Source organism: Lichenostomus cassidix, chromosome 27 (genome assembly GCF_008360975.1).
Source record: "Lichenostomus cassidix isolate B80296 chromosome 27, HeHo_3.0, whole genome shotgun sequence".
NCBI lineage: Eukaryota > Metazoa > Chordata > Aves > Passeriformes > Meliphagidae > Lichenostomus > Lichenostomus cassidix.
Genome location: NC_139507.1, coordinates 2,573,462 through 2,586,248, shown reverse-complemented (window position 1 = coordinate 2,586,248; position 12,787 = coordinate 2,573,462). Strand labels below are relative to the sequence as shown.

The window sequence follows — 12,787 nt, the reverse complement described above, 5'->3', positions numbered from 1 at the left end:
GGCTGTGACGCGGAGCCCGCCGTGCCCGGGGAGGGGTATAGGGGGCGGACAGCCGGCACCGCCGTGCCCGGGGAGGGGTATAGGGGGCGGACAGCCGGCACCGCCGTGCTCGGGGCGGGTGGAGGGGGAAGCACAGCCGGCACCGCCGTGCCCGGGAAGGGGTTGCGGGGGCGGGCAGACAGCACCGCCGTGCCCGTAAGGGGTAGAGGGGGCAGGCACCGGCACCGCCGTGCCCGAGCGGGATGGGGCGGGACGGACAGCCGGCACCGCCGTGCCCGGGAAGGGGTGGGGGGCATGGACAGCCGGCTCCGCCGTGCCCGGGAAGGGGTGGGGGGCATGGACAGCCGGCTCCGCCGTGCCCGGGAAGGGGCAGAGGGGGCGGGCAGACAGCCGGCAGCGCCGCTCGGTGTCCGCAGCGGCTCCCCGTGACGCACGGAAGTGACGCAGTGCCGCGGGGTTTGGGTGGGAGGTGCGGTTTACATTTCTCTTCCGGCCTGGGCGCCATCGCGGCGGAGCTTCGGTGAGTTCGGGCGGGCGAGGGATCCGTCGGCATCCGCGGGGGTGGCGGCCGGGGCGCGGCGCGGACCCGGTCTGACTGCCGGCTGCTGCCTCCGCAGAGATGGGGAAGTTCATGAAGCCGGGGAAGGTGGTGCTGGTGCTGGCCGGCCGTTACTCGGGGCGCAAGGCCGTCATCGTGAAGGTGAGCGTGGGGCTGAGCCGGCGGGGTTTGCCGAGCGCGGGTGCTCGGGGTCGTGCCGGGGCGGGCGGGAGCTCGGGGTTGCGGCACGGGCAGGGTTCCTGCGGGCCCGTGCGGCCGCCGCTCCTCGGTGCCATCGCCGCTCCTCGGTGCCATCGCCGCCGCGGCCTGTTTGTTTCAGAACATCGATGATGGCACCTCGGACCGGCCGTACAGCCACGCCTTGGTGGCCGGCATCGACCGCTACCCGCGGAAGGTGACTGCTGCCATGGGCAAGAAGAAGATCGCCAAGAGGTCCAAAATCAAGTCCTTCGTGAAGGTTTACAACTACAACCACCTGATGCCCACCCGGTGAGTTGCGGCCCCCGGAGTGCTGCTGCCGGCAGGGCTGGAGGAGTCTTGGTTGCTTTAGTGGTTCTTGTATTCTCTGCTGAATACCGGGTGTTATCAGGAGGACTGTTAATGCCGTGGTTGAGTGAATGTGAGGCTCAGGCTCTACAAAAACAGGGAGTTGGGGATCTGAGGCTGAATGGAAGCATGAATGAACTTTTGGAATGAGGCAGCCGACTCTTATTTCAGCCATACTGATCTTTGTTTTGCTCGGGGGTGTCAGCAGATGAGCAGTTTGAGACAGCTGTGAGGGTGTGAGGCTGTCAGAGCCATTTCTTACTGTGCCTCATTGCTCCCAGAGCAGCTCCCATGCTCCATGTCGAACAGAACTGCATATCCCTCAGAGAGCGTGTGGCTGTTTTCTTTATAGGCTGAACTGAGACTGCTTTAGTGACTTGGTGATTCCTAAACTGAGGAGATTTTATGAGTTGTGGCTTGACCTGTCAGTAGTATAAGCATTTGACTGGTCCTGGCTCCCTTGGTTTTCAGCCCTGTGCCAGGTACCATGCCCTTTTTGAACCATTCTGCTCTCTTTCCCAGGTATTCTGTGGATATTCCCCTGGACAAAACAGTTGTCAATAAGGATGTGTTCAGGGATCCTGCTCTGAAACGCAAAGCAAGACGTGAAGCCAAGGTGAAATTTGAGGAAAGGTGAGTTGGGAGCTCATCTCTTCAGTGGTGTTGGTGCTCATCCCCAGGGTGAGGACTTGGTGTGGCTGTGCCACAGCCTGTGAGTCTCCCAAGCTGGCACTTCTGCCCCAGCTTCCTTGCATGCACATTTGTTGAGCATGTTCTTTGCACCTGTGCATGTGTGCAGCAGCATCGCGTGTGCAGCACTGTGTGTATGTTTATCATGTGTGTGCAGCATCATGCCAGGCTGTGCAGGGCCTTTCAGGTGCCAGGGGATGATCTGATAACATGCTGCCAGTTCATCCTCTCTCTTATCACTGGGCTGGGGGGGCAGGGCAGTGCTGATGCTTTGCATGGGAGTGCTTGGGTTTCTGATCTTTATGGTTTTCTATTTGGAAACTCCTTCCTCTGGAGCTGTGGGGCCTCAGTGGGACACAGAGTGTCTCAGGCAGCCCCTGAGCTGTTCTCTGAGTCCATCTCCCAGTGACTGCCCTCCACATGAGGTATCCAGCAGGATGGCCATGTCCTGTGCTTGTGCCTGCTGTGGTGGAAACTGTCACTGTGCAGGTGTCCTTCATGACAAATCTGGAACCTGGCACATGCTTCCCTTGGAATTTCAATATATAAAGTGGTTTTAGTTGTAGTCCAAGCCAAAGAGACCAGATGAATGGCCTCTGGGTGAGCTATTCTGTCTGTCTGGGACAGCTCAGGTATGGGTTTGGTGCTGTTATCTGCTAGTACAGATCCTTCTCTAACCTGTGTGTTCTCTTTCAGGTACAAAACAGGAAAGAATAAGTGGTTCTTCCAGAAGCTGCGATTCTAAGGGTGTAACAAGGTTGCATCAATAAATGTTTATTAAAATATATGTTTTATTCATTATTTAACAAATAAGCAATAGCCTTTGTGGTATGATCATGTGTGATCTGTCTCTTAAGAATTCGGAAAGCCATTGCAGTCCAGGTGACTTGTCAGCATGTTTGTGGTGCTTTGGGGCAGCAAGAGCCACTGGTGCAGGTATCACCTCTGAGACTGCTCCATGTGGGGCTGGGGCTGTGCTTCCCTTCTGCAGCTGCATGGTGGTTGATGTTGTGGTGTTCAGTGAAAATCTCTTATTCCCAAAACTGCGTCAATCCCTGTGAGAAAAAGGGTGAGAGAGGGAATGCAAATAAGTGATCCAGGTGTCATCTGGGTGCGTGGTGATTTGTGTGATGTCCCCCTGTGGGTGTTAAGTTCCTGAACAGGGGCAGTGCTGGCTGATGGCCATCCGGGCAGCAGGAGCTGGGTTGCTGTGTAAATCCAAGAACGGGGCGGGAAGAGGTTATTTCGGTATTTACTAGCTGGTCTAGTGGTCTACTGGCGGGGCGGGTGGGTGCTCAGGGAAGGCGAGGTAGGCGGGGCGGGAATCGGGAGGAAGATTGGGGTGATGGATGTCGGGCGGGGCTGGGCAGGCCCGGCCTTTCGCCGCGGCCGGGGCTGAGCTCGGAGGGGACCGGGGCGGGGCGGGGCCGAGAAAGCGAAAGCGAAAGGCGGGAGCGGGTGCTGGCCCCGGGCAGCAGCGACCGGGCACGGGGAGGGGTCCCGGCGGACAGGGCAGGACAGAGCTCCCCTCGGGACCGGGGCTGCCGTCCGTGCTGCCGCCAGGATGGATTCGGAGGAGGTGAGGAAGAGCCGAGCCGCGGGGAGCTGCGGGCCGGGCGGTGGTGCAGCTCGGCTGAGACACCTCCTGTCTTTAGGACTCCTTCATCCGGCTGCCCCCCCACGAGGCCCCGCAGGACGACAGCTGGGAGAGTCTGGAGCAGCTCCGGCGGGAGATCGAGCTGTGCAAGGTGGGTCTGGCTGCATCCGTCAGAGGGGGTGCGTCAGGAATCTGCCCGGCCGGCCCTGCCCCAGAGCTCAAGTGTCTTTTCTTCGATTATGAGTCAAAGGCGGCCGAGAGGGGCAATGCCATGGAGAAGAGAGCCTGTTCTGGGATCCAGGCTCATTCCCAAAGGCACAGCCAGGGCTGGGTGGCTGATGTGGGGCACAATGTCTGCAGGGTCTTGCTGTCTGATGGTGCTTTTCACAGGAGCTTTACAGTGTTCTGGAAAAAGACCGTACAAAGCTACAAATGGCCAAGGCAGCTGCAGAGCAAAGGACACAAGAGCTGAAGAAAGAAGAACTTAATAAAATGTTTGAACAACAAATGTCTTTAAATGGAGATATAGAGAGAGCCCACGAGGTCGGTGTTCAGTGCATGTGTCTTTGGCTTGGAAGGGTGGCAGGGGGTGCAGGGGCTGCATCGTGCCGGTCGCTGCTCTGAGATCACTTGCTTGAGATCGGGTGGAGGTTTCAGGGGAAACAGAAGGCCTGTGCTGAGAAGTGAAGCGGTGCTGTGACAAAGGGAGGGTTGTCCTCAAGGGAGAGGACCCGGGGCAGGGCTGCAGGCAGTCAAGAGCAGGAGAATGGTGCGGGTGGAGCTGTGTGCCCAAGAACAGTGCTGTGCTCAGAACAGAAGTTACTGTAGCCCCTCGTGTCCTGGTGTTCCCCACTGCCCCCACTTTCCTTCCTTCCAGATTCATGCAGCAAAGGAGGAGAACAACAGACTGAAGCAGGAGAAGCAGGTCCTGAAAAATAAACTGGAAGGATTGCAGAAGAGGGTCCTCTGGAGTGATCCTGTGATGGTAACAGAGTGTGTGTGGGCACTTGGGTCTGCTGGCAAGGGGCAAGCCTGGCTGGAGAGGCTGCAGCTGGGCACTGTGTGATGACTGGAACAGCTGCTGCTAGCAGGCAGCTCCTCTGCCAGGGCCAGGAGGTCTGGTCATGGTTCTGGGATTCCAGGCACAGCCAGACCCTAGGAGAGACTCTGCTGAGGTTCTCCAGCAGTTTATTTGAGCCATGAGTTTTTTTCTAGTCTGTGGATTGGCAGGGACATGCCCTGTGCAGCATCCAGTCTCCTCCATGTGCTGTCTGTACTTGAACCTAGATGCTGAATGCCTTGCCAGAAAAGAACATGATCTTTAAAGGACTTGTAGTAAACAAGCAGGATATGAACAAGCTGATGCTCACCCCGCTGATCCACTACCCTCTGCCAGGGGGCTCAGCTCTCATCACCTTTGAGGAGGCATCAGGTAAGTGTGAGAAGAGCACTGCCCTGGCCACGTGTCCTGCTCGATCATTTTGGGGCCTGCTCTGTGTCCCCTTCCTGTGCCAGAGTTTGGTGCTGTCCCTCTGCCTGTCCTGTGTGGGGCTGTGCCCCTCCCCAAAGCGTTTGCTGTGCCGTGTCCCATCCTGTAGAGCACTGGGAGGGGACAGTCACTCCCCTGTGTTGGGGGCTCTCCCTGCTCGCAGTGGCCCAGAGGATCATAGAGATGAGGGAGCATGTGGTGGAGCTGAGCTGTGGGGAGGAACTGGAGAAGCTCGACTGGTGCAGAATGCGAGTGCAGGCAGTGCCAGTGGAGATAATGCTGCCATCTGCCCTCGAGGTATGGCCTGTGAGACCCCTGCTGCCCCTGCCATGGAGCTGCCCTGGGCACACTGCTTCCCCCTGTCTGAACCTGCCTCTGCCAGGGCACTGCTGCCAGCCCCACTCACCCCCACTGAGCTCTGGGGCCAGTCCTGCCCTGGCACTGAATGGCTGGTGCCACCCACAGATGAGGCTGACTCAGAGCAGCAGGAGCATCCTTGTGTCTGACTTGCCCAGCCTGGACATAGCCAAGGACGACCTGCTGGACAAGCTGGAGCTCTTCTTCAGCAAGACAAAGAATGGGGGCAGCGAGGTGGAGCGTAGGGAATTCCTGGATGACTCTGGCCTGGTGGTGCTGACCTTCACACAGGATGGAGGTGCATGGGGTGTGCTGGGCTTGGGTGACTGGCAAGGGTGGAGCAGCCCAGCCTGCTTTGGGGGGAGATCTGAGAGCAGATGAAGATGTGTTTGGGGAACAGGGAAGGTAGAGTGAGCCCCAGGATGTCCTGCCTCCCCCAAAACTGTGCTGGTGCGGGTGAGCTGAGCAATGAGCTGGGCAGCTCAACCTTGGTGCCTGTGCCAGGGACATAACCTCCCCTGGAGCTTACGTGGGACCTGGACAGCTCAGGGCTTTCCTCTCCATGTGCAGTGGCAGAGCGGCTGATTGAGAAAGGACACATCCTGGCGCTTATTAAGGGAGGGGAATACGAAATCAAAATATCACCATGCATGAACGGAGACATCACTGACCTGCAGGTAAGGGCATGAACCCTGTGCAAGCAGCACCTGCCAGCCTGGGCTGAGGCAGCACAGATGGGGGGCCCTGAAGCCCTTCTCCCTGCACTGCTCTGCAGCTCACCCCTGCTCTGCCCAGTTCCAGCCCTCCCGCTGCCCCAGGACTGTCCTGATTTCGGGCATCCCCGATGTGCTGAGTGAGGAGTCCATGAGAGACACCCTGGAGATCCACTTCCAGAAGGCCAGCCGCGGCGGCGGGGAGGTGGATGCCCTCGCCTACGTCCCAGCAGGGCGGACAGGGGTGGCCGTGTTCGTGGAGGACCGCAGCTAGCCCTGGCCAGCTCTGGGCTAGTCGTGGCCAGCACTGTCAGCCCGAGGCTGAGGAGCTCGGTGTGTCCGTCGGCCCGCGGGCACAGCGGAAATTAAAGCATTTGTTGGGAGCACCGTGTCTGTCGTGTTGGGGCCGGGCCGGGCCGGGCGCTGCCTGCAGGGGCCTGGGGGAGGCTGGGCCAGGCTGGGCCCTTCCCGGCCGGGCTCTGCGGGGTTGAGCTGCGCCTTCCCGCGGGCCCAGGGCGGGGCCGTTCCGCTTTCGCTTTCATTTCTCCGCAGCGGGGCCGGGGCGGGGGCCAGAGCGGAGCCGGGGCCGGGCAGGGGCCGCAGAGCCGGGTGGGACCGGGGCCGAGGAGGGGGAGCAGCCATCGGGGCTCCCGGGAGGCGCTCCGGTGTGGCAGCCCGGGCTGCAGCCCCCGCGGGCATGGCGGGCCGCACGGTGAGGGTGCAGGGCTTCCCCGCCGAGCTGCCTGCCGACAGGTTGGCCGACAAGCTGACCATCCACTTCCTGCGCTCCCGCAACGGCGGCGGGGACATTGCCGATGTCCGGGTGCTGCCCGGGTCTCCGTCCTGCGCCCTCATCACCTTCGAGGCGCCAGAAGGTAACTCCCGTGGGACCCTCGGTGGCTCGGCCTGTCCCACAGCCCTACCATTCCCTGTCCCGCCATCCCCAGCCCCTTTATTCCCTCTCCCGCCGTCCCCAGTCCCACCATCCCAGCCCCACCATCCCCTGTCCTGCCATCCCCAACACCACCATCCCCAGCCCCACTATTCCCTTGTCCTGCAGTCCCCTGTCCTGCTGTCCCCAGCCCTGCCATCCCCTGTCCCACTGTCCACAGCCCCACAGCCCCTCTGCTGCCCCTTGGCTGGGCTGACTCAGGTCTGGGTTGCTTTTCCCACCAGTGGCCCAGAGGACCCTGAAGGTGAAAAACCACGTGCTGGCAATCGGAAGGACTCAATACCCACTGGAGGTGACCCCATATGCTGCAGAGCTGAGCCCTGATGAGGTACTGAGGGGCCATGAGAGCCCCAGCTGCTCCCACACTGACTCTGTGCCTGGCAGACAGCTCTGGAAAGGAGACCTCACTGTCTCCTTTCATCCAAATTACACTTAAATCCATTTTCATTCATATTCAAATGAAGAATTTTTTTCTGAGCTATTAGCACAGGGACAGCCAGGCAGGCTGTGCGCTCGGTCATCTGGCATTTCTGCCTGTCAAATGAAGGATAGGCTGGAGAGAACAGGCTCTTTTCCCCAGTCCATCTGGTGCCACACAGGGGATCTTGTTAATGCCTCTGCCATGTCATCAGCTGGAGGTACAGTGTATTGTTCCTCTCTCCTTCTTAGGAAAGCTTAGGATACAGACATGCTGGTGTCTGGGAAGCACGGGAGAGTTCTTGCCCCTCCCTCCAGTCTCAAGACATTGTGGCAGTCTTGTGTTTTCATGTCTGAGCCCCAAAAACAAGGGCATAGGAATTAGCCTGGCCTTGCAGACCTTTTTGCAAGCATGTGGTGCCAAAACTGCTTGAGGATCTGCACCTGAAGCTCTGCAAGGGCAAGAGGGTAACTGCCTTTCAGATGCAGAAACAATAGTGGATTTCTTGGGTTTGGGCTTTTTGGAGAGCTCCCAGTGTGTAGAAATGTGGCCTTATCTCTGTGCAATTTCCCCCTCTGATTCCTTGTTTGCAGAAAGCTTTTAGCAAAGGTCAAGGAGTTGCTTAGTCTGGGTCTTTTGATCCTGTCTGTGTCAGGGTCCATCTCTCTTGAAAGTAGGATGCTGAGGGAGAGAGGTGGAAGACTCTGTTTCATCTCTTGTGTCATAGTAATGCAGGGGCCAGGTGCACTTGCCTTCTGTGCCTTTGAAAGGGGTTGGTTTTGGTCCTTGCTCTCTCACTCCCTTGCTGTCTACTTTGCAGATCTTCATACGTGCATGGTTGACAATTGACTATAGCAAGCTTCCCACGGGCAAAACCCTCCTGAGGGACTTGCACAGAGACTACAGCAATGTACGGTTCAGCTTCAACTCAAAGAATATGCACTGTGTAGTCCAGGGACCATTCACTGAGCTGCAGACCTTCAGCAGGGATCTGCTAGGCAGCCTGAACCTCAGGAGCCAAGCCACTGGGGAGATCCACCTGCCAGTTTCCAGCCGTGGGGCCAAAGAGATGGGAGTGCATGACCACCAGCAAGTGCCTGACTCTGCCAAGTCAGCACAAGAGACAGCAAAGCTGCCAAACTGGGACCAGGTGCATGAAATGGCAGCTAAAGTCCCATCACCACAGAGCCCAGTGGATGGGAAAGCTGTGGAACTTTCGGGGAAGCTGGAAGACTTTTCCCTAGCAATGGATTTGGACATTTACTTGTACATGCAGAAGTTCTGTGCTGCTGAGTACCAGCGTGTGCTGCGCCAAAATCATGTGGATGTGGTGGATGTTAGTGGCGATGGCATTGCCATCTTGTACCTCCAACCATCTGGAGGTCTGTCTGGGGGCATGGAGGCTTTGCAAAAGGCCCACCTGGCCCTGCAGCAGCTCTACCAGCAGCTGGAGGTGAGCCTGCGCAAGGAGAAGATTGCTAAGGGAGGGCTGGGAATGGACAGCGAGGCACTCAGGGGTCTGACACGTGAGCTGCAGAAGCTATATCCCCAGTTGCTCTGCCATGAGGATGTGAAGCAGATTTATCTTATTGGAAACCTTGTTGATGTGTCCCAGGCCAAGCAGTACCTTCAGGATTCCATCACCAGGAGAGGTGCTGCACACATGATTGACAGCCTGAGCAGCTCCCAGCCCGCACATCTTGTGACCTCTGGTACCACAGAGGCTCTGCTACCCCTGGCCAAAGTGCCTGCAGATACTTCACAAGACACAGGACAAGCCACAAGACACAGCCCAGGCAGGCCAGAGCTGAAGGCTGAGTTCAAGCTAGCTGCCAACTTCAGAGCCCTGAAAGCTGACAGGTCTCAGGCTCGCCAGGGCCTCTTGCTGAATCAGGATTCTCCACCAGTTGGACAGATGCAGCTTTCTGGGAAACATTCATCAGAGATAGAAGATCCTGGTCTGAGTAACCCAAGAGCACTGACCCAGCAGTATCAGCCTCCCACCCCTGTGACAGATAAGGTTCTGGGGTCAGCAGCAGAGCCTCAGAACAACCCCACAGAATGGGAAGGAAGTACCAGACTTACAGGACAAAAGGTGCCATTGCCCTTTGTGGGCAAAGAAAACAGCATTTTTCATCATCCTGAGGACTCTAAAGGCACAGGTCCCATTGGGCACCACTCCCTTGCTGGCACCTCCAGCACCTGTGATGTGACACAGACCTCTTCTGCTTTAGGCTCCAAACCCTCTTCATCCAAGCCTCTGCTGCGACGGTCCAACAGCTTCTCCCTGCCAAGGTCAAAGGAAAGCAACAACTCCAGAGACTGCAGCAGCAACAGTGTGAGTGAGGAAATGAGCCTGGACTCTCTGCAGTGGTTTTACCTGAAACATGCCTGCCGTGCTACTATTGATGATCTGTGCAGGGCAGCAGGGGTGCACATCTCGGAGTGCCACACTGGGGACTGCACAGTGCTGACACTGCAGGCAGCAGACAGGAGAAGGCTGTTCCAGGCTAAATGGAAGGTGGAAGATCTTGTGCAGAAGTGTCCTGACTTGGTGTGTCAGAGCCTGAGCTATTCAGAGCTCGCTGTAGATGGTCCAGATGACAGTGCCCTGAGTGAACTGTGCAGCCTCTTGCAAGGAAATTCCCTCCAGGTTGCACTCAGCAAAGACAAGCACAAACTCTGTCTTGCCTGCCCCAAGGAGATGCTGTCAGGAGTGACTGAGGCCTTCCACACATTTTCTTCCAGGAGGCTCAGTGCCACGAAGTCTTCCTCCATGTCTCCTGGACCACAGAGTACAGGGCAATCCAGTGTCATCCAGCCAAGCAGAAGCCATAACCCAGTGCTGGATGCAGCCCTTCCTGGCAGCCTGAATTCCCTACAGCACCTGAACATCAGCAATAAAGTAGACTCTACAGATGTGCTCAGGGCTTCCTGGGCGCCAGAGGCTGAGGAAAAGAGGTCCCCCAGTCCCTGGAGGGGACAGGAGGAGGCCAGGGGCTGCATTGATTCTGGGGCTGGGAGAGGAGGAAGCAGCCTTCTGAGCCTTGGTGCAGGGGATAAGCTGAGTCCTTCTGCTCTGAGGGAGTCCCAGGAACAGCGGAAGACAAAGCTGTCTCTGGGGGAGCCTGATACCACCCGGCGAAAACAAGTCCTGCCAGACAGATTCCAGTTTGCAAGAGACAAGAGCAGAGGAGGCCAAAATGAAGCAATGGGACAGCAGCACTCTCCAGATCCTCCAACTGATGGAGCTCCTCTCTCTCTGCCCACCAGGTTATCCAGGGCTGAGCCACCACCAGCTGTGGCCCAACAGGCACCCACAGCTGAGCCCAGGGCTCAGGGAAGGGCCCAGCTCCCAAGCAGCAGGAGCAATGAGCAGGAGGAGCATGACCTCCCATCACAGCAGAGAAGAGACCCCAGCCTTGGACAGGAAAGCAGCACAATGCCTCTGGGCCAGTGTGATGCCTGCCAGGGCTCAGATGTGACCTGCCAGGGCCCTTGTGGTCACGCCTTGTGCAGGACATGTTTTGCAGCAGACAGTATGCAGCCAGCTTGCTGCAGATCCTCCTCAGCTGCCTCAAATTGCAAGATCTTGGGGACATTCAAGATCTCCTCCCTGTCTCACAGCCTGCCTGGATACTATCGAGACCCAACGCTTAAGGTTACTTACAGCATCCCAGATGGTGTGCAGGGGGTAGGTACCACCCCAAGGCTTCCCTGTACCACTGTAACCCACCTGGGGGTTCTGTCAGGGTGGCTGGGGGGAAAGAGCAGCCACAGATCCCCACTCCACATGCAAAGCAGCAGAGGTATTGACCTATGAAAGGCAAAAATCTCCACACCTGGTTTTTGAGCTGCTTGTTGCTTCTCAAGAACCTGTGTGACCTCTGGGTTTAGTTGACAGTGACTATCAGCCCATGGGGCCTGTGGTCAGCAGTGTTGTTTTCAAGCTAGACAAAACCTTAGAAATCTCCTCATAGGCACAGCACTCCAGCCATTGTTTAAAATGTCTTATTCCTGTTCTAAGGTTGGGGACCCCCGCCCAGGACAGCCTTACAAAGGGGGGCAGTTTTGTGCCTTCCTGCCTGACAACAGGGAAGGGCAGAAGACAGCGATGCTGCTGAAGAAAGCATTTGAACATGGGCTGACATTCCAGATCAAGTCCTGCAATGGAGAGGAAAAAGTAACATGGGGCCTTATCCCACACAAAACCTCCTGGGCTGGAGGCAAAACCAGGTATGGCCCAGCTCATCCTAAGCTTCTGGGTATGGTTGTGGGTATTATAGCAATTGGTGGAGTAGAACCATGGGCTCCAGTTCAACAAATCCTGGCAGGGATGTCTCTTCCACCCTCCCACAGGGGCAGAGTTGGTGCCTCCCTTTGCTGCAGCTTGCAGGGCAGCTATGGCATGGCAGACCAGCCCTGGCATCCTCCAGCTGGAGCAAAAGCCCTTGCCCATCCCACAACCATACGTGGTGTGGGAACCCATAAGTTCCCCATGCACAGTTCTGGGCCCTGTTCACTTACAGCCTTTTCCATGACAGCACTACGCAACCAGCACTGGGTATGACCTGTGCCTGCAGGCAACAGGACATCCCAGGAGCAGCACTTTCACTCTCAGCCCCTGCTGGAAGTTTGGGGCAAAAATAAAGGGCTGCTTCCCACTGTGGTTTTGGCACATCAGCAGGATTTACAGTGCTTCTCTCTCTGCCCCACAGCAATGGCTACCCAGATGCCCAGTATCTCAAGGAGGTCAACAAAGTTCTGAAGAAACTGGGTGTTGTGTGATTCTCCCACAGCCACAGCCTGTGGCTTCCCTTCGCCTTCCTTTCCTGCTGGGAAAACTGCAGCTTAACAGAGACAGCTCAGGAAAAAGTGTTTGAAATCTGCATATTAGCAAAGAGCAGCACCTCCATCCCTGCCCATGCAGCCTCAGCCTGGGTTAGTGCTTCCCAGAAACTCCAGCTCCACTTGGATGCCTGTCCTGCCAGCCAGTTACAGAGCTTATTTCAGCTGATTTCAGGCTGAGTCCTGTGTGGCTTTCAGTAGCACAACACAAACCAGGGCAGGAGTCTGCACCTAGTCCAGCCCCAGCTTCTGGAAGTCTCTTCCACCTCCTGCCACTACAGGCAGTTCCAGTTCAGCTGCTGCCTGAGCCTGGGCCAGAGATGAATTGTCGTTATTGTCAGCTCTTCACACGGACAGTTCAGGCCTCAGCAGACAGTGCCATGCTCCAGCTCCTCCCCAGCACCTGCTCTGAAGCCAGCAGGTGACCTGGTGCTCTCTTGAGAACATTAACAGCTTTCAGCACCCACAACAGCTGCCTCCCAAGGGCAGTTTCTTAACTGCAGAAATACAAATAAACAGGATTTATTCTCATGTTTGGTAGTGGCTGTTCATGCCTTGTCTTACCCTCAGCCTAGGCACCCACTTCAGTCCCACCTGGCTACTGAGACACCCAGACAC

At 57.3% G+C, this 12,787-nt stretch overlaps 3 protein-coding genes across 5 annotated transcripts; all 3 read left to right on the top strand.

Moving 5' to 3' along the window:
- Window positions 1–380: 380 nt before the first annotated feature.
- Window positions 381–2,578, top strand: RPL27 (ribosomal protein L27). Its single transcript, XM_085040025.1, has 5 exons — window positions 381–520; window positions 618–700; window positions 879–1,048; window positions 1,628–1,738; window positions 2,492–2,578. Exons 2-5 carry the CDS (start codon window positions 620–622, stop codon window positions 2,538–2,540), a joined length of 411 nt encoding a protein of 136 aa, XP_084896151.1. The 5' UTR covers window positions 381–520; window positions 618–619; the 3' UTR covers window positions 2,541–2,578.
- Window positions 2,579–3,234: 656 nt separating this feature from the next.
- IFI35 (interferon induced protein 35) lies at window positions 3,235–6,334 on the top strand. 2 transcript variants are annotated; one of them, XM_085040017.1, is made up of 9 exons: window positions 3,235–3,374; window positions 3,451–3,543; window positions 3,783–3,935; window positions 4,270–4,377; window positions 4,680–4,824; window positions 4,991–5,178; window positions 5,347–5,536; window positions 5,809–5,915; window positions 6,034–6,334. In XM_085040017.1, the coding sequence occupies exons 1-9, from the start codon at window positions 3,360–3,362 to the stop codon at window positions 6,223–6,225; spliced, it is 1,191 nt and encodes a 396-aa protein (XP_084896143.1). In that variant the 5' UTR covers window positions 3,235–3,359; the 3' UTR covers window positions 6,226–6,334. The 2 variants fall into 2 exon arrangements, with proteins under 2 accessions (XP_084896143.1, XP_084896145.1); XM_085040019.1 differs by having other exon boundaries at window positions 3,240–3,374; window positions 5,045–5,178.
- A 204-nt stretch (window positions 6,335–6,538) lies between these two features.
- LOC146426537 (uncharacterized) lies at window positions 6,539–12,700 on the top strand. 2 transcript variants are annotated; one of them, XM_085040011.1, is made up of 5 exons: window positions 6,539–6,826; window positions 7,128–7,231; window positions 8,142–11,015; window positions 11,349–11,557; window positions 12,040–12,700. In XM_085040011.1, exons 1-5 carry the CDS (start codon window positions 6,649–6,651, stop codon window positions 12,107–12,109), a joined length of 3,435 nt encoding a protein of 1,144 aa, XP_084896137.1. In that variant the 5' UTR covers window positions 6,539–6,648; the 3' UTR covers window positions 12,110–12,700. The 2 variants fall into 2 exon arrangements, with proteins under 2 accessions (XP_084896137.1, XP_084896138.1); XM_085040012.1 differs by lacking the exon at window positions 7,128–7,231 and having other exon boundaries at window positions 6,625–6,826.
- The last annotated feature ends 87 nt before the right edge of the window (window positions 12,701–12,787 follow it).

Bases quoted from the DNA above. Each gene is read 5' to 3' on its own strand.
- RPL27 (XM_085040025.1), top strand. From the start codon at position 620: ATGGGGAAGTTCATGAAGCCGGGGAAGGTGGTGCTGGTGCTGGCCGGC. The intron at 1,049-1,627 runs GTGAGTTGCGGC...TCTCTTTCCCAG, and splicing joins AACCACCTGATGCCCACCCG to GTATTCTGTGGATATTCCCC. The intron at 1,739-2,491 runs GTGAGTTGGGAG...GTTCTCTTTCAG, and splicing joins AAGGTGAAATTTGAGGAAAG to GTACAAAACAGGAAAGAATA.
- IFI35 (XM_085040017.1), top strand. The intron at 4,378-4,679 runs GTAACAGAGTGT...ACTTGAACCTAG, and splicing joins TCTGGAGTGATCCTGTGATG to ATGCTGAATGCCTTGCCAGA. The intron at 4,825-4,990 runs GTAAGTGTGAGA...CCCATCCTGTAG, and splicing joins CACCTTTGAGGAGGCATCAG to AGCACTGGGAGGGGACAGTC.
- LOC146426537 (XM_085040011.1), top strand. From the start codon at position 6,649: ATGGCGGGCCGCACGGTGAGGGTGCAGGGCTTCCCCGCCGAGCTGCCT. The intron at 6,827-7,127 runs GTAACTCCCGTG...TTTTCCCACCAG, and splicing joins CACCTTCGAGGCGCCAGAAG to TGGCCCAGAGGACCCTGAAG. The intron at 11,558-12,039 runs GTATGGCCCAGC...TCTGCCCCACAG, and splicing joins TGGGCTGGAGGCAAAACCAG to CAATGGCTACCCAGATGCCC.